Below are 23,553 nucleotides of genomic sequence, written 5' to 3' on the forward strand. Positions count from 1 at the left end.
TGCTGCTACTCATCGCGCTTCTACCTGTTTGTTTTATCGAGCATTAATCATTGGCGTTGTTATCCTGAATAATGGTCTCAAAGGTCTAGTCTATCAGTCTATCGATGAGTGAATGGAAGATGGTATGTATGTATGTAATTTGATAAGAAGGCATAACACAAGAGGTGAGAAATGTAGGAACGATCTCGTATAACCCATGAGCAGCGCGTATGTATGCTGTAGCCTGTATCTTGTATATTTATAACTTACAAGCGCTTAAAGTATCTAAGTGACAATTAAGCATCGGATTCTACCGGACTAAGTTACGAGTTACGGTCAAAGAGTAAAGAGACATTCAAACGGCCATTATTGATCTTAATAAGATAAGATTAGCATTAAGATGATCCACCGTATATTGGTTAATTCCCAACTTGAGCAAGCTGCTCAGGTTTATCAGCTCTCAACAAGTTTATCAGACGACGCGTTGCAAGTGTGATCATAACGAGTGGTAAAATGTATCCAAAGCAAAAATCCCTTGACGGTCACTCTTGTTTCATAAGATGAACGTTATTGAAGGAGCACTGCTGTATACGAGTAAATGATTTACGCAGATTATTTAGTCTGTACTCGTACTGCGTTAACCTAACATTTTTATCATTAGCTAAATCTCCTTATGACAGATACTTGATGATCAACATACCCACATTCAATTTATTGCATTAATGAATCAATATTCCTCAATTCTCCTGAGTTGGAGGATGCATCTCTTTCCAATTTCTCAATTCATCTTTAAAGTTTACTCCTTCCTCACTTTCTAGCTCTTTCATTCTATCAGATCTTTCTCTAGCTTTTGAACCACCTAAAAAAGAAACATAATGACCTTGTTCATCTTGATAAATGATTTCACCATCTGGTCGTTCTACTTGATCACAATCTATAGGAAATTGACATAATTCCTGCATGTGACATATTTCCAGACACTTCCATCAGAATTGAATATTGGAAAGATCTTTTCATCCTTTGAGTCAGGGATAGGATTGGGATTCGAATTCATGATACTACTCATTTTACACAGTACAATGAGCGTTATCGATATTGTAACTACAAGAACTCTAAATCGACTCAATTTCATTGCGGAAAGTTGAAGAATCGTTAGACCGTGAAGTCAAGCGACAGTGTGAGAACATGGAAGTCAACTCCTGCATATATCAGTTATTGATAGACCTTTGATTGGATGTTCGTGTCTTATCAAATGGCATGATGATCAAGTGCTTCGTAATAGACATACGCATAGACATACGCAGCAGTATGCAGTGCGTCATGAACTCGTATATCTGAAACCATGGAAACTATGTCGTAGAATAGCATGGATGGTATCATCTCAACATATGATTGGTGTATATAAATACTATAACAAGTACATCAACAGAAACGGAAACCGACTAAACTGAAAATATAGTTTCAGAGTAGCAAAAAGAAAAAACCAAAAACGAATGGCGAATGGCGAAGGAAATTAGGGGAAAGCCTTGAAACATGAGAAACCAGACATAAAGTAACGTGTATGATATTACAAGCATGAACAAAACAGGTATAGATCGATATTATAAAACCTCCAATCTAATATCATTGAAAATGTATCAACCCATCCCTAACCCCTTAGATGCGGCTGTTGTTGAAACATCTGATGATGATGCATGTTCATATAACCTGGATGTCCAGGATGTCCGGGATGTTGTTGATGTGGTGGAGGTGGAGCATAATATGGATACCCATCTGGTCCTGGGGGAGGCTGATAATACTGTTGGGGAGGTTGATGCTGCTGCTGCTGCTGTTGATGTTGTTGATGGTGTTGCGGAGGGGGTTGATGATGTGGATTTGGACTTAAACCACCTTGACCTTGATTCTGATATTCAGGTGGAATATGGAATCCGGCCGATAAGGGTGAATGCAAAGATGGATCAACTAATCCTCCGGAAGATGGATGTTGACCAAGTGGCGATGCTTGTCTGTGGATATCAGGTATTTGTGGGACAGGTGGTATGTCCAATTCAGGTAATGGAGGTGGTTGATTCGCTCCGGCAGCAGACGCTTGTCTTTTCTTACTTGGCATCCTCTTCTTAGGTCGAGCTGCTACCGGTGTACCTTGGCCAATCGATGCGGCAGCATCGACTTGGGCTTGAGCATGGGCCTGTTGAGCTTGGTTAGGCGGTTGAGGTGCATTTTGGCCTTGATTCTGGGTATGAGAGGCGTGTTCATCAGATGCGGCTTGAGCTGAAGCTGCCATAGCAGCGGATGCGGCTGCCGTGAGTTTGTGGGGTCTGATGGCAAGTCCGCCGTTCTTAGCTTTGGTAGGAGCAACTGGACCGCCTAAAGGTTGACCATCCGGACCGAAACCATCTGGAGCATTGAGACAGGCCTGAAAGAAAGGATGATTAGCTTAATGCGGATGCAACACAACTTATTCGACGATACTTACCTGAATCAGATTTTTCCCTTCTGCTTTCTGTACAAGCGGTTGAAGCTTGGTAGTGGTGAAGGTATATACCAGACCGGTTTCGGAGACGACCAACAATAACACTTGAGTCCCAGTAAGAATAGATAATTCGTAGGCCTGCGAATGGGAAATGTTGGTTAGCTACCGCTACAACAGAAGAAACGGCAATCAATTAACCTTCTTCATTATACCGGCTTTTCTTTTCGAAAAGGTAATATGTCTTCTTGATTTATCGTTAATATACTCAATCTTTATCTTTCTTCGACTTGGTTCACCATCTTTCTCGACATAAGTAAAACCACTTGGTCCACCTTCGCCACGTTGCCTTTTTCCAGATGGGCCTTCTGTCACATCTGATTATTTCGCTCATCCATTAGTCACTATTCTCTGTATGGTGGATGGACCCATGAATCGTGAAGAAGAAAGACAACTTACCACCATCATCATCGTCTTCGTCGTCACCATCTAACCCAGTCTCAGCCTGGAACATGTCATCCACATTGACTCCAGCGGAGGAAGGGATATCCGCTAATACACTAGCGTTTGTAGGAGGTTGAGGTGTAACCTGTGACACCGAAGGAGGGTTATTTGGAGGAGTGGCAAGACCTGAATCTATCAGAGCGCCAAAATATGACCAAGAAGGATAATGTTGATAGTTCATAATATAAACAAGTTATTCAGGGTGGTTTGCGCCAAGGTGGCAAATGATTAAGTTTGAAATCAATCGAGGGTGAATCACAGCACATTTGTATAATGGAGGCAAACAAACACGAAGAAGACGGTAAATGTTCGAGAAGCGGCAAAAAGGGTGCAGTTTTATATTATGAAAAATGTCGCCCCAGGACGACGCGAGGTCAGATGGAAGTGCGGGTAGAGGTTATTGTGTGTGAAGAGTTATTGACCAAGCAGAAAACGAGGAAAATGATTAATGAGGAAAGGCAGTTGATCAGCGGATCGATGGGAAGAAGACACACAAATGATCAGCTTTATATTCAATGCTGTCATCTTGCTTATAAAACCTTGTGGTGGTTGAACGGTGATCAGGCGAGCGGAGAATAGGGATGAAGGAGGGATAGGGCGTAAAGGACGAAGAAGAGGAATGGAACGTACCAAGGATACCATCTTTGCCTTCCTCATGATCGTCATGATCATCATGATTTGTGAAATCTCTCATATCAACACCTAAACCTTCTGCACCACCAAAATCATGAACCATGTTAAGATCCAAATCTTGTTCCTCTTTACCGTCTGTAATATACTCGTCCATTGTTATTGATACACTTCTGGGGGTATGAGTCGATGTTGGAGTAGGAGGAGCTAATGTCGCGCTGAATGTGGGAGTCAGACGAGGAGCAAAGGGATCGGACGATGAGTTTATAGTTGAAGCGTCCATTCACGCGTTCTGGTATCGCAGTTCCCGTTGATACTGGTTCGATATTGAGATGTTTAAGGTTGAGGAGGTAGTTCAGCTATGCAGCCATATGAGGAGGTGATGTATTTGATCGTTGTTTGAATTAGATTTCGGGTTGAGTGTTTACAGTTATCCGTTATTGAGATCCAGTAAGAATGGGTATTTTGATGGGGTATAAAGTGTTAAAGGTATCGTCAGTAAACATTACTAGATTAGAAACATCAAAGAACATTGAAAAGAAAGAAACAGTTATCCAACAACAGATAAAGATGATGATGGTAGAAAATGTTTGTTTGCATTGTTTGTTTGTTTGGTTCCAAGATTCCGTTATGTTTCCCATCATCACAGAAAAAACAAGGTTGGGTATGGGGATGTCAACAACGCGTCTCTCTCTCCCACCCACTTCACTGCATCATCCAACTCAATCCAACGTGGTATAATCCCTTGATCTTCAAAAGCATGTATTGGATCGACTAACATCAAATGCATGATGGTGATGACGATGATGAGCGGGGGGGGGGGGGGGGGGGGGACAACAAGGATTGTGCATGCATCTCAAATTGATGATTGATGAGAAATGATGATGATGAAACTTGATAATGTTACCTTTTATGGATGTTTTCTTCTTTGGGTATCTTTCCTCTTTGGGTTGGTTTTGGTTATCAACAAGTAACGATCCCTTTTCCCGTTTATTATATATACCCTTGAATAAAATGCACCTTTCCCCGCACCACCGAGAAATACACGAAACAACAAAAACACAACAGAGCAATACCAAGCAGAAAAGAAATCACTCACCTCGTTGAAGATTGTTAACAACGATGCTTAATGAAAAGATAGATGAATAAATGAAGATGGAATGGATGGTGATGAACTATAATAATATCATCAAGTGTATGTATATAGGTAATAGCTGTACTGTATGAGGTGGATTGTTTATCTCTATAATGAGGATGAGAATGGCTTGATCGTATCAACTTTAAACACCATCCCATACACTACTCAACACCCGCTAATTTCCGAAAGAGGCAGTTTTCCAGGTTGACAGCTAACAACGTGGTCAGAGCGTGGTGACATAATGAGATCACGTGATAAACTCTATTCGTATGTTTCGAGATTTTCAAAGTTGATCATGTCCAGATGTCTCCAGGCGGCAAAGGTGATTGATTCTGTGTTGATTTTTACAATTACAATCAGTATATGTTAGTCCACCGTATTCATCACAAGGTCTTCACATAACAACAAGGTAGAGCAGAATCACTTATTGAAGTATCCGAAGCTTCAATCGATTTCTGTAAACCTGGTCACAAAATGGCCTCTTCAAATGAGCCAGCGAATTTCGCAACGGCTTTAGCCAATGTAAGAAGATTAACTTCATCAGGTTTACCACATCAATCTAAACCTGCTCAATTATTGGTTGCCATTGAATCTACATTATCTTCAACTTTAAATTCAACAGAATTACCTTTTTCAGCTACAGCATATTTTACATCTTTACAACAAGTTTTAGAAAAGGCATGTAATGACCAAGTACCTTCTTCTGGTGATGAAGAAGAAATGGCAGAAAGTGAAAATATGGGTCAAGGTGCATTAATACCTGCAACATTATATTTATTAGCTTTAGTTATACCTGAAACTTCAAATCAAGTTATTTTATCAAAAATTAATATTTTATTAGAAAATATTTTACCTTTATTTGAAACTTCTTTAGAACATCCACCAGCATTAAGATCTTTAATTCAAATTATAACATCACTTTTAATGATTCCTTCATCATCGAAATTATTGAATTCTTCACCATTATTAAAGAAATCTTGGAATTATTTATTAGAATTGAATTTAGATCCAAGACCAAAAGTTAGACATTTAGCTCAAGAAGGTATAAGAAAAGTTTTAGTCACTCCAATTCCACCAAAATTGAATCCTGGTTCACATCCTTATTTACCAAGAGCAAGAGAATGGGTAGTTTCTATATTAGAAGAAGAAACTAAATCAGGTGGTGGTTTATCAGCAAATAACAAATCAAATAAAAAAGCTAGATTCGCTGATGGTGAAGATTCGGAAGGTAAAAGAGCTATCTGGGTAATTCAAGGTTTGAGAGGTTGGGTAGCTGTTTGGGGTGATGAGGTGAGTGCGAAAAGACCCTTGGTTCACTATTTGTTACAAGCGAGACTGTTCACGATTAGCTGACATTATATCAATATACTCAGCAACTATCATCATTATGCGGATTACTTCTCTCTTTACCACCTTTACCTCATCTTACCCCTCAAATCTACTCGCTTCTCGCTCACTTACTTTCACCTCCTCCAGCAGATGCAGCAGCACCAAAACCATCTGTACTCACCAATTTACCGACTATCCTTGATTCACTCCTTTCTTCTCCGCCAGCTGTATCAGATACTCCAACGTACTTGTCAGCCATTACATCAGCACTCATAAAAATGTCTTTACAGGATACGATATCGTTGAATACCTATTTACCTAAAGCATTTAATTTGATATTCCATAATATCTTGCTGTCGCCTAGTAGTACTCCTTCAGTACTTCAATCAGCAAGTGAAGCTATAGGTAATCAAGGTATATTGAGATATTGTATAACGGACGAAGCTATTTTAGCTACATTAACATATACAAGACAAGGATCACATTTACCTGGTGCACGTAAAAAATCAAAAACTCCATTCTTATATCGATTAATCAACTCTTTAACTGAATCAATGAATACACACGCTCTTAGGTTACCTTATTTATTTAGTATTTTGACTGCTTTGATTTCAAGATTGAGATTACGTGTTTTACCTGGGGAACATGCTAAAGTTGATGAGAGTGGTAAAGGTCACACAGCAGCTGAAGAATTATTGATGGATCTGATAAAAGAAGTTGGTGATTTAAGACATCAAAAAGGTTTCGAAAATAAAGATGGTGTAGATAATGTTGTTGGTATGGCAATCGAAGTTATCGGTGTACCTGTAGTATTAGAAAGATTGCCATTAAATATTGAACCTGATGCGTGAGTTTGAAGTCCTTAAATTAGCTTACAGTGTTCTTAGAAACTCATCCATTATTTTTTGACATATAGATCCGGTTCTGCACCTTATCCAGGTCGAGCACATCTTTTACCTTTGATTAGGGCCAAAACTACAAATGATCAATCATCATTCTTTACGAATTACTTTAGACCATTATCGGAAAGATTATTTGAAAAGAAAGTATCTGCTGAAGATGGTGGTAGAGCTGCTGAAGCAAAAGTATGGGAAACTGTTGTTTCACAAATTTGGGATTGTTGGTCTGGATTTTGTGAAATGCCTAGAGATCTTAAGGAGGTGAGTAGAATATAGATAATCATGTAACCCTTTAAGGAGGAAAAAACAAAACCGAGCTAACATTGTTTTCTAATATCAGGGCCTTACAACACCATTCTTATCACTTCTTACCAATTTATTATATACTCAACCATTATTATTACCATCTTTACTTAGAGGATTATCACAATTAGTTTCTTCAACACAAAGATTACTTAATTCAAATACACCTTCAGAAGAATTAAGAAAACAATTTGGTTTAGATCAAACCAGTGCTAAAGAAAATATGAATTTCTTGAAAACTTTAGCAAAAGATATGGTTTCTGTTTTATTAAATGTTTTCAGTAAATTACCAAGAGAATCTAGAGGTATGGTAGGTGAAGTTATTGGTTTATGGGTTGGCATCATGACTGAAAAAGTGAGCAAAGACTTCCACTTGAGACTGAAATTTTTGAAGCCGAATGATTTTTACTGATGATTACTGCAATGATCATTCTATAGGATATCGTCGAAACATATAATACAGTAACGACACATTTATCAACTAATTTACATACAACTGAACCACCTACACAAGGAGCATCACCAATTTCACATACAATGTTAGATTTATTGATTATCTTTATACCACATTTACCTATCACTCAATCTCAAGCGTTATTTAATGCTGCAAGTCAAGGTACAATGTTAGAACATAAAGATGCAACAGTTCAAAAGAAATCATACAGAGCTTTGAAACGATTACTGGAAGCTGGTAAATTGGATACTAAATCACAAAAATTAGAAGAATTCGTTAAAAAGTTAAGTGAAGCTGGTGGTGGTGTTGGTCCAGGTGCTCAAAGAGTAAGTCAAGTCAAACTTATTTTCCTCATCTTTCATGCTTTAGCAATGAAGATTTTCCTTTTTCCGATCATTAGCTAAACTTTTATGATTTTGTTAGGATCGATTACAATTACTTTCAGCATTAGTTGAATCATTACCAAAAGATTCATTACATATTATACCTGAATTACTTTCTGAAGCTGTTTTAGGTACTAAAGAAGTTAATGAACGTGCAAGAGATGCAGGTTTTGATTTATTAGTAATAATGGGTAAAAAAATGGCTAGTGGTGGCCAAGTTAAAGTTCAAATTGAAGAAGGTGAAGAAAATATGGATCAACCTAGTGAGTTTTCTTTGCTTCCGTCTCTCATAATTATGATAGTCAGCTGATTCTTTGGTGTCATTTTCGTTCGAATTAGGTGCTGTCCAAGCAAATGCCGAAGAGTATATTACTATGGTTGCTGCTGGTTTGACAGGTACCACACCTCATATGATTAGTGCAAGTATAAATGCTTTATCAAGGTTATTATTTGAATTCAAAGGTGAGTTATCACGATATAGTATTTTAGATATATTCTATATCTGTGAGAATTAACATTGACAATGGTATTTTTTGTTTGCTTCAGACGATATATCAGAAAATACATTATCAGAATTAATATCAACATTATCAGTCTTCTTGTCTTCTAAAAATAGAGAAATCGTTAAATCTGCTTTAGGTTTTGCTAAAGTATCGATTGTATCATTACCTTTATCAGTATTACAACCACATTTAGGACAATTAGTTCCAGCATTATTAGGTTGGGTACATGATCATAAAAATCATTTCAAATCGAAAACAATTCATATTTTTGAAAGATTAATTAGAAGATTTGGATTTGATGAAATATATAATTGTTCAACAGAATTACCTGAAGAAAGAAAAGTTTTAAATGGTATTAGAAAACGAAAAGAAAGAGCAAAGAAAAGAAAGAATGGTAAAGATGATGAAAATGATGAAAATGCAGATGGTGAACAAGTGAGTATTCGTATTGGAATATATCTATAAATCTGTGCTTCCTTCCTTTTCCTTTCAAGAAAACTTCTAATCTGTATTTACTGACGATCAATTCACTTACTCAATGTAGAAACCACATCAATCATCTGGCAACGCTTTCGATGATATTTTATATAACTCTGATTCTGATCTTTCAGATGGCGATTCTGATGATGAAGAAGCTCGACCAAATCAAAAAGGTAGAAAAGGTCAACAACAGCAACAACAACAACAACAAAATAAAAAAGGTAAACAAGATAGAGATAATAGATATATCAGAAACGAAGGTGATGAACCTATGGATTTATTATCTAGAAATATTGCCGGTGGTATCGCTTGTAAGTTAAGAAAAACGGTATTCCTTTGATAATAGTAATACTGATAATTACATTTTTCGGGTATATAGCTTCTGATCCATCTATGCAAAAAGCAAGACGTAAACCAGGACAAGATGCTTCACATTTCTCAACTGATAAATCTGGTAAATTAGTAATCAGAGAAGATGATTCTGATAATGATGAAGCTGGACCTTCATCTTCTTCTAAAGCTATGGAAGGGAGTGGATTTATGGGTAGACATGAAGTTGATGGATTTACAAGAGATTCAAAAGGTAATATGAAATTTACAAGAAATACTAAAAAATCAAGACAACAAGAATCAGAATTAAACATGATGATTGATGAAGAAGGTGATAAAAAATTAGAAAAAGGTAATGGAAAAGAAAAATTTTTACAAGAAAGAAGAAAAAAGAGGAAAGCTATGGGTTTAGGTGAAGAGTTTAGAGCTAAAGTGAGTTTTCTCTTTTGATATCGAATTATTCATCAAGTATGGTCGAGTTAAGTACCGGACAAATGATGAAGGCAAGGCTGGAAAGACAAAGACGGAATGGGGATGATCGTGGAGTGGGAATAACATGACTTACATACATGATTATAATGTGGCGAAAGCAAAGTTAACAATACTGATGAAAATTTTTATCGTACTTAGCGAGCCGGTGGTGATATCAAAAAACAAGGTGGACCTGATCCATATTCATATGTTTCTTTGGGTCAAGCAGGTAGTAGAAAACAAGGTAAAGGTGGACAAAAGATAAATTTGACAAATAAGAAGAAAGGTTCAAGAGCTTAGTTAGGCATTTGTCTTGTTTCACTGAATATCTGAATATGATTGGTTACTCTTTTTGTTTTCATGTACATTATGCTTTTTTCATGCATGTTTAGTAAACGATCTAAGTGTTTTATATTCGTCAGAGGTGGACATACATTTATACCAACAACAAAATTGATTATTGCCCCGATATCTAGATTAGCTGGGATTTGCAGTTGCCTCTATAGGTTGTTTGACATAAGCTGTAAATCGTCTTAAAACTCAACTCTTGATTGGCTTTAGGCGGATCACGTCATCTGAAGTACATAACTGCGAAGAGAAGGTTTCCAATGCTTTGGCAATGATTAATGACAACATACTTGCACACCTCTAATCCAGTTGGCCACTACAATTCATCCCTTATTCCTTATCAAATACAGTTATTTGATATTTACGAGTTTAGCAGTGGGTTAGAATCTAGACACATCCTCTTCCACCTGCATATTGAAGATGCAAAGTTTGGAGATAACCTAGATAACACGCGAACAGACAACTATTCTATACTCTGTGAAACTGATCATGGTATTTTAGCTCACATCGATTTATCGCACTTCTATGTAGGTGATAGCTGCGCTCATATTTACCAAATTCAACAAGATTTACATTCCATCTTCCACTCACCAACTTATAGTGCTCTTGTCCATATCCAAACGATTATCGCTATCATAACTTTCCTTGTTAAATATCTCATTTGTTTTACATTTTCTTTCTAGCAGCAGTGTATCGACCGAAGAATTATAGGTATATATCCCATACAGCCACTTCACTCCCGATCCTGTCTGACCTCGATAAGTATTTGCTGCTCAACAACAAACACGATATCTCCTTAATTGCCCAAGACCTCATTATAACACATTTCAAGATGATGATTAGCCATTTCCTCATGGGATAAGTGCAGTTGGGATAAGTGCAGGGAACGAAGAACCAGGACTCGCAGTTCGTTTAATAATTTGTAAGGACGTTAAAAATTTGACCGTTTTTCAGTTCGATAAGTTGTAAAGGTGCATTCAATACTTTTTATAAAATAAAAAGGTGGTTCGTAATGTTTCGTTATGTATGATACGTTGACAACCTGTGAGGGTTCAAACAGTGATGACATAGTTGCACATAATCATCAACCTGGATATTATGTATTATCTATGTATATTTTTAAGGAAAACATACCTACACGCAGCAAAGGTTCATGTTGAATGACATGATTGACATCATTACAGCAGATTAGACATATTGTACGTCTTCAACAGCCCGGTATAATCTATGTTGGTATTTTATCGTCTATGTTACCGGATACATATATGGCTTTTCATTTCGTAAAATATCATGATTCATGCGTGATTGCAAAGTTTCATAAATATGAAGGATAGGAGTGAGAGTGTCCGAGAAGAAAAGTCCCAAAAAAGAAGTACGACGTATAAGAAGATGGTTATTAGGGGGATATATCTATAGTTGATGATCTAACCAAGATGTGACGGGGTAAAAACAGCATTTTGATCAAGATCGTTTGAGAGGTAAAAGATTGTTTATCGTAAAGCGAAAGCAGAGGTAGGAAGGGATCGCAGTTAACACGTATACAGTTTATGTGTCATAGTGTGATTCCAATGTCTATACTAGATCTCCTAAAATTTAGAATTTACCATCTTCAACAATTTCTGGTGAAGCGACAACTACGGCGGCTTTAACACCGACTCTACCTGGTGTAGCTGGAGCAGTTGCGTTATCGGCTCGAGGAGATGGGAATTTGAATTGTCTATCTTTAATTGATTTATCATCTCTTGCATGACCTAAGACGAACGAATCTCTTTTTTTGAATCCACCAGCTGGTTGAGCACCACATCCTCCACTGGCTGCTTGCTGAATTGTGTGAAGAATCATATGAAATCAGCTTGAATTGTCTTTACACGGACGAACATGATTTTATACTTACTCTTGGACAATCATCAATGTATTGAGTATCAACGAAAGCACCAGTTTGTGTATTGTATTCACAGTAACCACCTTGTGAGAAGCTAATGTGACACAATGAGTGGTATATAAGTAAGTTAAGTAGGTCGAATAATCAAAAGAAGAAAGGATGATAGATAGATAAAAAAATTTTAATGAGAAGAAATGAAAGGACAAAATACAACTTACTTGCAAAAAGTATTATCTCCTTCTTGAGTAGCAGAACTGAATGTATCAGCACCGATATCGACATCGTTACCGGTAGTTGGACATTGATCTATTAGTGAGTGGAAAAGCATGAGTTAGCACTTTCCTTCAATAATGATGGATAAAATTCTCGAGTATTGATATCATGATTATTGCTGATGAAGTGATGTAACCAAGGAACTTACAGTAACAAGTTACACCAGCTGAAACGGTACTTCTAGCTTGTAAAGTTGGAGTACCAGGAATAGCAGCTGCGTTGATTGTAACGGCTGAAAATAAGAAAGAAAGGATAGCAAAGGTAGTAGCGGTGAATTTCATTTTGATCGTGATCTGTTTTTGCTTTTTGGTCTTTTGGTGCTGCTAGCGAGTGAGGTAAGTTAGTTGTAAATGAATGTAAGTATGTAAAGTGAATCAAATTACGATAAGTTAGTTAAAGAACAAAGAGAAAGAACAGGAAGAAGAAAAAGCGGCTTTAGAGCTTCTTTGAATGTGGATTATATATGTTTGGGAAAACATCTTTTCGTTAACGAAAAAGTCAAATTCTTCAATTAGTCATAAAGAAGTCCGATGTAAACAAAACGATTGATCACAGAAGAGTAAACAAACAAAACAAAATGATAATTTTTTTTAGTATGTAAACCGAATACTATAAATTACCAAATAACCGCCGAAGCCTTATTTTCTTCAAGGATATCGGTCTGATCATGTCGATCATGCTAAGGAATGAGAAGTAAGGGATAAAAGTAAGAGAGGGATTCGATTCACAAATTGGGATATGTATATTAAACCTTCATATAAGTATGTTTCCTAATGTTACCACCCGATAATGACTTTTATATTTGATGTTGCTCATCAGTTGGTACAGGACCAAGCATCCCAGGGTATTTAAGGAATACAACTACATAACGCGTACGGTTCATATGATTTTCGGGTCTAAGCGAAATTCCTTTAAATGACGCGTAGACGAGATTCCTCGGGCATGCAGCTGAATATTATCCTATTATTGACCTTATGTGCTTGAACGCTCTTAGGGATTCTCAAAGAGCTTATCGCACTAACTGTTCCAATCCTCTTTGTTTTTCGGGATGCTCGATTGACATCGCTCTATAAATGTACAATGTATTGCCGGTTCTTGGTCAAAAGATAAGGACACGCAGGGTTCTGTATCTCAGAGCTGCACTGCGGAAGATCAAAGTTTGGTAGCGTCCCTGGATCAACATTCTGTGACTTGATTCACTAGTTCAGTGAAGCCTGCTGCTACCTTAGATGATGATCCGAGGTATCTACGCCCTTCATCATAATAATTTACGATTACCTTTGTATCGACCGCCTTTCTGGCAGATAGTACAAGTTACCTGATATCCGAACTGCATGCCATGGAGTCGCTTTCGAACATTCTCATGACATGAGCTTATTTTTGGCTTACCCGAAAAGGCATAGCGCAAATGCTTGTCACAAAAAGTGCCAAATAAGCTTGTTGTCTTTTGCATGTTCGGCGGTAACATGGTGTATTTTCGAGACGAAGCCAAGAAGCCACAAATCATATATAGCACGACTGATCATCACTTGTTATCAAAAAATCTCCAAATGTCTGTTTGGATTGTAACAATCAACGATTCACGTTCCTTTTCTGATTGTTAGCGATGAGATTTATCCGGATCGCTTATATCAGAGAAGAATAAAGGGAGTTGACTTCATGATGATCGCAGGCCGATATGACTTTTAATGACTTGCCTAAGCTTTACCTACGTCCGATCATTGATCCATTCACCACTCGTCTATAAATAGTTTAAAGACTTTGATGCAACGCGTTTTTTGACAGGATTCGGCTTAGGCACCAAGATTCACCGATCAGGAAAACGAAAGTCCATTTGATGTTTGGCTGAAATTCATTCGGGATGTTCCAGGCTATGGTGCCATGGTAAGGGGATGATCATACTTCATATGCGCACGAAGAGATCATATTATACCAATCATAACGAATATATCACATATCTGATCAAGGTCAACGATAGACAGGTTTTACGAGGGAACTCATATGCAAACAGAGGAAATTCACAATTTATCTCTCACCGGTAAAAACGCGTCGAGTTTGACATTACTTCGTTATTGGATTTGATAATCCCAGTGACCGAAATCACTGCAGTCATACTGTTGGGATTCATATGCTACGCGATTGCACTGCCTGAACCATGAGATTGACATCAAGATTTCGGGTACATGTGAATACAGATTGCAAGGGATTCTGACCCATATTACAGGTACAGCCTTAATTTCAGCAATTGCAGGACATGTATCTGTCGCATTGCATGCAAAGTGATTGCCCTTGACTACAGCATGTCTCCTCGCACTAACCTCTTGGGATGTCATAGGACTACGTTTATTGCCAAGGATATTTCCTATCAGCTCCCGTGCAAAAATCGGACACGGATGGAAGCATTTGACCTTATTTCTAGACGGGATCGAATACCCAGAACAACGGGAAGATAAATTTCGGATGTAAACCCTGAATATCTTTATACGACGTCCATTTGACGCTTAATACCTCGTCGTGACAATTTTTCCTTCTCTTTTATGACCTGCAATATACCTTATCCCCTCGTATCATTTTCTTATCTTTACATACAAAACATAGACATTCCTTTACCAGCGTCTTAGGAAAAGTTCATTGACGTATTGGCGTATTAACGGGTGTACCTGACTTTTTTCTCTTTAATCCACTATATAATGCGGGAGAAGTATCTTATAGGCAGAGAAGCGAAAAACGGTTTCTGAATGCCTTTCCGCCGTCCGGAAGCCTCTCAGCTGATAAGATCATGAATATATCAGATTAACTTCCGAGATATACTATATAGATGCTGTAGTACCTGGTCTTCGGTTCCTGCGATAGGGGGAAGGCAGGCGAAGCCTTTGTAGAATCTCTGAAAAATCGTTAAGTAACAGATCACTCGAGATGTCCTTGGCACTGAACCGCTAATAACTCAACGTGCTACGATAAACTGGTATGTAGACGATCATACGTACCTCGTTGTCTCGGATCATTTCATATATGGTGAGAAAAGAAGCTAGTGTTTGGATAGGGAAATACCTGAATAGAGGATCAAGATCTAAATATGACGGATACTGTATGAGTATCAAAGGTGAGAAAAATGGCAAGAACGAGAAAAAAAAATAAACACAAAGACTAACAAAGAAAGTTGCTGTGATCACAATGAAGATACATGAGATTATTGATATGTGAAAAGGTTAACCTCTGTAATTTTTATTTACATTCAATAAAGAAATATCAATGAACTATTTACAATCGTTGTAAACTTCAGATCCCAATTATAAAAACAAGCAACATCCCTCAAGTACAATTTCATAGACTAGAATCAGGGCTGGATCTCCAATAGAATGACTTCTCGACATCTATCAAGATCAACGACGATCTGCCTCTCGATATTGACTCTATTATCTATATTTACTTTTTTGAATTTATCTCCTAATGGTCAAAAACTCTTAACGTACTCACAATCATTTGATTTGGATATACTAAAACTCAATCGTCAGCCTCTATTCCCGTGGGAGATCGATCAAGATATCACACATTATAAAGTATATAATGAGAGGGAAATTGCAAAACTAGATCAATGTTTGAAAGATAAGAAACAATGTCATCGGAATCAGGAAAAAGTGGTTCTGGGTATGGCTCATGTCTGGCCTGATGCGATCGTAAGTAGAACCCGTCTTCCAGCGGTTTATATTACTGGTCTAGTACTAAGCTAATTTGTCTGTGTGTATAGATCAATGGTTGGAGAGGTGGTGAAGGTGTATGGTAAGTTTATATTCCTACCATCCATAACCTTGATTTTGTAGGTTAAACAGTCTTTTGTCGATCCGCAGGGCGATGTCAATGTTTAAAGCTATGAGGCAGTTGGGATATACAGTCTTGATAGGAATGAACGAATGGGGTAAGCTCGCAAAATTCAAGCTGTGATATCAAATGGATGAATTGACCAAGCGGGATAAATGCTGATTCGTGAAGGTAGATGAGACGCTAGAATATTATCGAATGTTTCCAGATCAAGTTAAAGTCATCATTAAATCAGCTTGGATAGATAATTGTATCAAAAATCCAGAGTGTATAAAATCTGATTTAAATCCTACTGGTATACCAAGATGGAAACGTGAGTTTAACTTTATCTGTTCAACCTGGTGATATCTGGGCTGAGTTTTGATTATTTTACCTTGATATAGTGTAAGCTTTGTCAAAAGCTCTTGCTCATGCGACGGTTGAAGGGATCCCACGTCTGACTGACCAATATTATCATATGTAGCTTTTCAATGAACTTCTTCCCTGATGAACATACTAGATTCGGATTAGATTATAAATGGATTATACACGCTGATAGGAAAGTTGTCGATCAGGAAGAAACTGGTAAACTACAATATATAGGGTGAGTGTTGTGCTTATTCCTCTGATCAAAACATGTATTTCGGACTTATTGAAGTTTTTCTGTGTTGTTTAGTTACTCTTTTGAAGATGAATGTAAGAAAAGAGAATTCATTCCACACGATCAACGTCCTAATTCAGCTTGGATATTAGCAAAACAAGCTACTTGTGAGTTGTACAAATACGAGTAAATCTGTTCCATATTGGCCACAGTTGCTAATTTTCAGTAAATTCTTTTCTTGAAGTATTCCACTTGAGTGACAAAGAAACAGTGTTCAATAGAAGTTATTTCGAATTAGCTACTAAAGAAGATGGATTGGAGGATTTGGAATTTAGAGGTGCTTATCAAGTGAATGGGGAATATATGAAGGTAAGTTGTAACTAGTATTATTACTCCCATTTTTCTGTTCATAGAAATTGTTCATTCATTTTAATTAATATTGTTCGGATTTGCTTTTTCTTCTTCTTAGGGTTGGATAAATGATGGACCAGTTAAACCAGTCCCTTATACAACAAATTTAGGTAAAATTAATTCTAATCAATTTGAAGAAGAATTATCAAAATCAAGAATAATGATTGGAATTGGTAATCCAACTTTATCACCTTCACCTTATCTAAGTTTATGTTTCGGTACACCATTCTTAAATCCAATTAAATCTTGGGATTCAGAAAATCCTCAAGATAGATCAAAATGGAATTCACAACATAATTATCTAAAATGGTTTGATCCTCCGTAAGTGTTTTTACCTATTTTGTGTGATTGACATTTACTATGTATAGATATATATATATATATTCACATAAACAAACGATAACGAGCGAATGAGAGCTGATTAATTTACATCTTTAGATACGTATATAATGTAAAAGCACATGATTATGAAGAATTCATAAATTCAATCAAGAAAGCGATCCAAAATCCACCACCTCAATTTATTGATAAACCCATGACGGAAAAAGGTGTAAGAGATAGAGTTGAAAGATTAGTTGAAACAGACTGGAAATTTTTAGCTAAAGAATATATGGAAGAACAGATTGAAAAAGGACAAGTTTATGTAAGTCGTCGTCCTTTTAATTTGATCAGAGATCTTTCATTTCGAGCTAATTTGTGTTCTTCACTCACCGTACAGACATGGACACTGTGACCATCTTCGAAGACGTCAGTTCCTCAATTTGTGTATCTACAGTAGTTAGGTATATTTATATGTGACACACCAATATGTTATGCATACAAGTTGTATTTTAGCGTTCTTATCAAATTTCCGATTATATTGAAGGCTCACGGGATCGTCATTATACCTTGTTGCATGGCTTCTCTGGCAGAAAATGCTTTATCATACAGTCCTGAATAATGCATAAATCGAATCAAACTACTATTTTTTATATTCTATTCCTTTTATCTATTATACATTATATTTACTTTCGTTTCGAATGTTAAGTGGATGGTGCACCACCACCACCTTCAGCACCTGCGCTGCTACCCTCTCCTGCCCCTGCTCCTGATCCACCTTGACTAGCACCTGCCTCTGCTCCTGCTGCACCGCTACTTCTTCTTGGTCCACCTTTACCACCTCTAGCAGCTGCTGCACCTGCAGGAGCACCTCTAGCAGATGGTCCTGTACCTCTAGGTCTCTTCAGTACTCTTCCTCCTCCGGCGCCTGTACCAGCTGCCGCCACGCCCTGTATTCGAGCTATTATGTTACCTTGTGCTGATGATGAAGCATCGCCATTACCCTCAGCCGAAACTTCACCTTCTTCTAATGGTCTTTTAACACCTCCTGTTGGGGATGTTGGGTTTGCTGATGCTGCTGGAACAGCCGGAGTACTAGCTTGGTTCAAGGTGGCATTTACAGCTATAAACAATGCAAGTTAGCATATCGTCGGAATCAAACTTCACGAATAAATTGTGTTCAGGTGTGATTGTGCAACTTACTGCTTAATACTGAATTAGCTCTTGTGGCAGCTCCGCCTCTACCGGCACCTCTGGCAACTCCTTTAACTCTACCTCTTGGGGTACCTCTATTAGCAGGCGCTGTTGCTAAGGATCCTTCCGCAGCTGTAGTAGGAGCATGAGTTGTGGTATTGGTTGGAGTTGTAATAGCAGAAGCGGCAGGCGCAGCCGTGATAGAAGGCGTAAAGGCTCCTGCTGAGGCTGATAGTCCAGGTGCGGAAGGTAATGGAACACCAAATGCACTTGTAGTGGATGTAGGTGTTACTCCAACTGCAGGTGTAGATGAACCCGCTGTAGATGCAGTCCCTATAGCAGCTTCTAATTTCTTTTCCACCTCAGCTTTCTGTCTTTCTAAAGTCTTTCTACTAATTTCAGCAGTTTTAACTTGTCTTTCAAGTAATTTTATTTTCGTAGTTAGTTCTTCTACTTGACCTTTCAAAGTCGCAATTTCAGCTTGAAGTGCAGAAGATTCAGATTTAACTTTTTCTGCCACCTTATTATCGAAAGAAGCGATTAATTCAGCTTCTTTAGCTTCTAAAGTTGAGATATCAGGTTTAGTGTCAGTTCCTGATCCAGATTGAGCGGCAGCCAAAGCTTTTGAATGTTCAGAATTGAGTTCTGCTTCTCTTGCTGAAACAGCTGCTTTGACAGCTTCATCTATCTTAGCTTGATCAGGAACACCTTCCGTACTTGTGGAGGCGGTAGAGGTTGAACCTGAAGCTTCAAGCTCAGAGATCTTCTTTTCAAGTTCAGTGACTTTGGCTTGTAAGGTGTCTGCTGTATTTTGGGCGGTTTGTCGTTCATTTGTAAGTTGCTCGATCCGACCCCTCATGGAAGCATTGACTCGGTTGACTCGAGTGACGTTGTCGGCGTATTTCTGTGAAGTCAGTCAGCCCTGCTTCTGATTCCGCTTATTTCTCGATAGCTCACTTGATCTCCTTCATCTTTCTCTTTCTGCAGTTGTTCAACCTTAGCATTGAGTTCGACTCGTTCAGAATCTGAAAGAGCTCCTCCCTCAGTTGTACTGGTTGAGGTTGAAGCGCCACCAATAGAGGCAACAGCTTGAGCTTTAGCTTCCTCAAGTTCTTTCTGTGTTTGATCAAGTTTTTGCTTAAGTGCTGCAAGCTGAGAAATTTCGCGAGTCAGCTAAAACATTGTCAAAAACGCAATGGTCTAGTAATTACCTCTGCTGATTTATCGTCTCCTGCTGGAGCAACACTACCACTTTGGACTTTAGTCAACTCTGATTGTAGTCGTTGTACGGTGCCTTCTTTCAATGAGTTGACTCGTTCACTTTCTGTTAATTTTTTCTCAATTTCGGTGATCTTGGATTTATGACCTTCAATTTCTTTATTCAAACTTTCGATCTTCTCTGTAATGTCTTTGATCTCCTTGTCTTTAGCTTCAACGAGTTCGGTATGTGATTGAGCAGTAGTCTTTGAGGATTCCATGAGACCCTCTGCGCGTCGTTTCCAATTGATACCAATCTTGTATCTATTGTCAGATTCAGCCTTAAGTCTCTCAACTTCAGTTTGAAGGGTTTTAATCTCTTCGGCTCGAGTATTGGCAAGAGCATCAGCAGCTTCTTTTTCTGCTCTAATAGAGGACGTAGCAGCCGCCAATTGAGAGTCGGAATTGGCAACCTTAGTCTCAGCTGCTCGGGTCTCCGATCGAGCTTGTTCAATTTGAGCTCGAAGTGCGGTGCTGCACAAGAAATTAGCTATACCATTCTATTTTCGGAATGACAATGCAAAAATAGCTCACGCTTCCCGTTGTAACTCCTCGACTCTTTTTTCTAGTTGAGATCGTTCCTCTGCTCTGCTCTTTTCGGCTTCTGTGGCTACGTTCTTGAGGTTGTCGATAAGTTGTTGCAATTTGACCCGTTCAGCTTGCACTTGGGCGAAGTCTGATTGTAAACGACTTTCGGTACTCTGCAAAGGGATCTGTTGTTAGCTTATTCATTATCGGCTTAAACAACAGTACACTCACCCTCCATTGTTCCTTCTCGGCTCGGAGCGTCGATGACTCATTCCTCAGCCTGTCAGCTTCAGCTTGACGAGTCGCAACTTGCTCCAATGCCTAGCAAAGCAGATTTGTTAGCCTATAAGCTAAGTGCCTGGATCTCCTTTAAAAAGCTTACGTTTCGCTGCTCATTATGCGCTTGAGAAATAGCACCTTGTAGTTGTCTATATTGAGTTTCGAGGTTATTGTATTCTTGCTTTTGCAGGGAATTAGCCTCGTTGAGCATACGCGATTGTTCTAGACAAAAGGTCAAGGTCAGCTGCAGAATTGTGCGGCAATCATCTGCGTCAACTCACCTTCAAGTAAGCCAACTTTAGCTTCAGCTTTTGCCTTTTCCACTTCTGCAACACCGATTTGTTCAGTTTTGACCTTAATCTCATCTTTAGCTTCTTTGATTTCGACTTCAGCTTTGTTCTTTACTATATCCAATTCAGCTTGTAAGGAAGTAATAGCTTGTTGATGAGGTGCTTCTGTACCATCTTCGAAAGGTCCATTTCCACTTGTGGTAGCTGATTGTTGAGTCCATTTTAACCCTTCACCTTTAGCAAGCAATTTACTGAAAAGATCTCTCTCTCTAGTAGCTTCATTAATCTTCTTTTGGGCATCTAATAATTGAGTGTGTAATTTCGTGATCGTTTCAGTAGCTTGATCAAGTGATGCTCCGGTATCAACATCATCTTGTGCTGCTGATGCTCTACTAATCTCCCTTTGATCAAGTTTAGCCATAAGATTTCTTGTAAGTCTGAGAAGTTTTTGATTTTGTTCCTGTAATGTTCTGATAGATCGGAATTCTAGTAAGTGGTCGGTAATGATATCTCCTTCTACTGTTGCATCACCATCCATGGCTACACCAGCAAGAGAAGGATCGTCTCGAATTGCGATTTGTCGAGTAAGAGCTTGAACTTGTCTAGCAAGATCATCAATAGTGGATTGGAGGGAGATCACTTCCTCTCTATGATGTACAGCAGCGGCGTTGAGGGACTTGACTTGAGTATCCTGTGCATCTCGAGTAGCGATGGTGGTGGTAAGCTCAGCTGCAAGAGTGTTTGCTCGTTCGATAGCTCGACCATGTTCAGCAGCTTGTTCGTCAAGAAGGGGTTTCTGTGAATGATCGTCAGTAATGATCGATTATCCTGTTAGGATTGGCTTACCTTCTCAGCGATATCCTGCCCAATCTCATCTAATAGACTAGTCAATCTTGCTACTTCATTTTCGGCTGCTCTTAATTTTCCTTCTTGTATCGTATAGTCGGTATAAAATTGAGTGTACGTCTTTCCACTTGCTTTGATACCACTGGCTAATGCAGCAGCCGGACTCAAATCGGTACCTTCTCCACCAGCTAATGCCAACCTTTCGACAACAACTTTTAGATCCTCTGCCCTTTTTTCAGCTTCTCTTCTCGATCTTTCCTCCTTCTTCCACTTTTCTTCCCAGGTCTTCTCCTTTTCACTATATGATTCAGCCATTCTCTCTAATTCCGATTCTCGCTCCGTTACAGTCGATCTAGCTTCTTCACCACGTTTCTCCAGTATTCGATTTTCCTCCATTAATTGATGGAACTCCATTGATACTGAAGCCTTTTTAGCTGCAGCCGCGGAAGTCAGTGTAGCGATATTGGCATGAGCTTCGGAAAGTCGTTGGGATTGATCATTGTAGGTACGTTGGAGTGATCGATAAGAATTTTCAGCGGCATTAAGACGAGTGAGAAGGGTTTCATGTTCGGTCCGATTGCTGGATTGTTCGGCTTGCTGCAAGGTGACAAACGTTTCAGCGTGAACTCTTCGTACCATTTACTATGATTGAGGAACACTACTCACCTTTTCAGCTCTATATCGCCCAAATCTCTCTTCTACATCTGCTACAGCTTTACTTAAGTTAAGGATCTCTGCCCTGGCACTTTCTAATGCTTGTGTGCTTCGTTTTTCGTTGAACTGGTCGAGTAACAGATTAGCTTACTTCCAATTTGCACGTACAAGTAAGCACTTTTAATACAGGTAACTCACTTTAGCTGTTTCAGTAGTCATCCGCAGTTCCGAGACTTCTACATCGAGATGAGCGATCTTTTGAGAAGAATCAGTCTTTTGTGCTCGGAGAGCATACAATTCCTCTACAACAGAACTATCAGCTTGACGCCATAGTCATAATGAAGGACTTATATAAGCTTACGAGTATTCTTGTTGGATCGTTGCTGTAGTCTTTCCGTCTCCTCAAAGAGTTCTTTTTTCTCTCGCTCAATGGCCTACGAAAAATGTCTATAAGCTAACGAAGGCGTCCTCAAGTAGCAATTCAAAGCTTACGTCTATCCTAGTCTGTAATACGGATAATTCTGAAGTAGTTTTGTGATGAGATGATTGAAGGGTTGAGAGCTGAGTCCGAAGTTGATTCGTTGTTGACACTATACGCAAGATAAAAGCCGTTTTCAACATAAAAACCAAAAGCTAAAATGCGAAGGAAAAAAACCTACCAGCACCCTCTTTAACATTCTCCAATTCAGCCTTTTCCTTTTTCACCTTTTCCACTTCCTCTTCTAGCTGTCGAAGCTTCCTCTGAGCATCAGCTAAAGCTTGCTCTTGTTCCACTTGACGTCGAATATCATCGGACATGGTTGATTCTGATGATGTTTCGGTAGGTTGAGAAGGTGGGACAAGTTCAGATGTTGATTCCGATACTGGTGGTTGGTCAGAAGCCATCTTGTAAACTTCCAAGCCGCTTTCCAGTCGTGAAGAGTACTGATGCTCTAACACTTATATCTGTGAGGATATATAAATAAGGATATTTACAAATGAGTAAAAGTTGAATTGTGAGG

At 38.5% G+C, this 23,553-nt stretch overlaps 6 protein-coding genes across 6 annotated transcripts; 2 read left to right on the forward strand and 4 right to left on the reverse strand.

The window, feature by feature from the left end:
- Nucleotides 1-716: 716 nt before the first annotated feature.
- Nucleotides 717-941, reverse strand: L201_003176 (uncharacterized protein; the record flags this gene model as incomplete). The annotated part of the gene is made up of 1 exon (XM_066218935.1): nt 717-941. The coding sequence occupies one exon, from the start codon at nt 939-941 to the stop codon at nt 717-719; it is 225 nt and encodes a 74-aa protein (XP_066075032.1).
- Nucleotides 942-1,627: 686 nt separating this feature from the next.
- Nucleotides 1,628-3,866, reverse strand: L201_003177 (uncharacterized protein; the record flags this gene model as incomplete). The annotated part of the gene is made up of 5 exons (XM_066218936.1): nt 1,628-2,395; nt 2,456-2,590; nt 2,651-2,826; nt 2,909-3,085; nt 3,584-3,866. The coding sequence occupies 5 exons, from the start codon at nt 3,864-3,866 to the stop codon at nt 1,628-1,630; spliced, it is 1,539 nt and encodes a 512-aa protein (XP_066075033.1).
- A 1,329-nt stretch (nt 3,867-5,195) lies between these two features.
- Nucleotides 5,196-10,173, forward strand: L201_003178 (uncharacterized protein; the record flags this gene model as incomplete). The annotated part of the gene is made up of 11 exons (XM_066218937.1): nt 5,196-6,011; nt 6,095-6,897; nt 6,967-7,210; nt 7,290-7,607; nt 7,691-8,032; nt 8,130-8,352; nt 8,429-8,551; nt 8,636-9,027; nt 9,137-9,383; nt 9,452-9,834; nt 10,033-10,173. The coding sequence occupies 11 exons, from the start codon at nt 5,196-5,198 to the stop codon at nt 10,171-10,173; spliced, it is 4,032 nt and encodes a 1,343-aa protein (XP_066075034.1).
- A 1,641-nt stretch (nt 10,174-11,814) lies between these two features.
- Nucleotides 11,815-12,657, reverse strand: L201_003179 (uncharacterized protein; the record flags this gene model as incomplete). The annotated part of the gene is made up of 4 exons (XM_066218938.1): nt 11,815-12,042; nt 12,116-12,197; nt 12,322-12,409; nt 12,525-12,657. The coding sequence occupies 4 exons, from the start codon at nt 12,655-12,657 to the stop codon at nt 11,815-11,817; spliced, it is 531 nt and encodes a 176-aa protein (XP_066075035.1).
- Nucleotides 12,658-15,735: 3,078 nt separating this feature from the next.
- Nucleotides 15,736-17,919, forward strand: L201_003180 (uncharacterized protein; the record flags this gene model as incomplete). Its single annotated transcript, XM_066218939.1, has 10 exons — nt 15,736-16,053; nt 16,125-16,156; nt 16,225-16,292; nt 16,371-16,512; nt 16,659-16,778; nt 16,851-16,942; nt 17,020-17,144; nt 17,245-17,507; nt 17,625-17,829; nt 17,905-17,919. The coding sequence occupies 10 exons, from the start codon at nt 15,736-15,738 to the stop codon at nt 17,917-17,919; spliced, it is 1,380 nt and encodes a 459-aa protein (XP_066075036.1).
- A 289-nt stretch (nt 17,920-18,208) lies between these two features.
- L201_003181 (uncharacterized protein) lies at nt 18,209-23,437 on the reverse strand (the record flags this gene model as incomplete). Its single annotated transcript, XM_066218940.1, has 14 exons — nt 18,209-18,627; nt 18,708-19,602; nt 19,656-19,850; nt 19,910-20,429; nt 20,490-20,656; nt 20,715-20,804; nt 20,866-20,984; nt 21,044-21,848; nt 21,899-22,495; nt 22,565-22,678; nt 22,751-22,854; nt 22,914-22,986; nt 23,045-23,142; nt 23,212-23,437. 14 exons carry the CDS (start codon nt 23,435-23,437, stop codon nt 18,209-18,211), a joined length of 4,422 nt encoding a protein of 1,473 aa, XP_066075037.1.
- Nucleotides 23,438-23,553: the final 116 nt, after the last annotated feature.

Source organism: Kwoniella dendrophila, chromosome 4 (genome assembly GCF_036810415.1).
Source record: "Kwoniella dendrophila CBS 6074 chromosome 4, complete sequence".
NCBI lineage: Eukaryota > Fungi > Basidiomycota > Tremellomycetes > Tremellales > Cryptococcaceae > Kwoniella > Kwoniella dendrophila.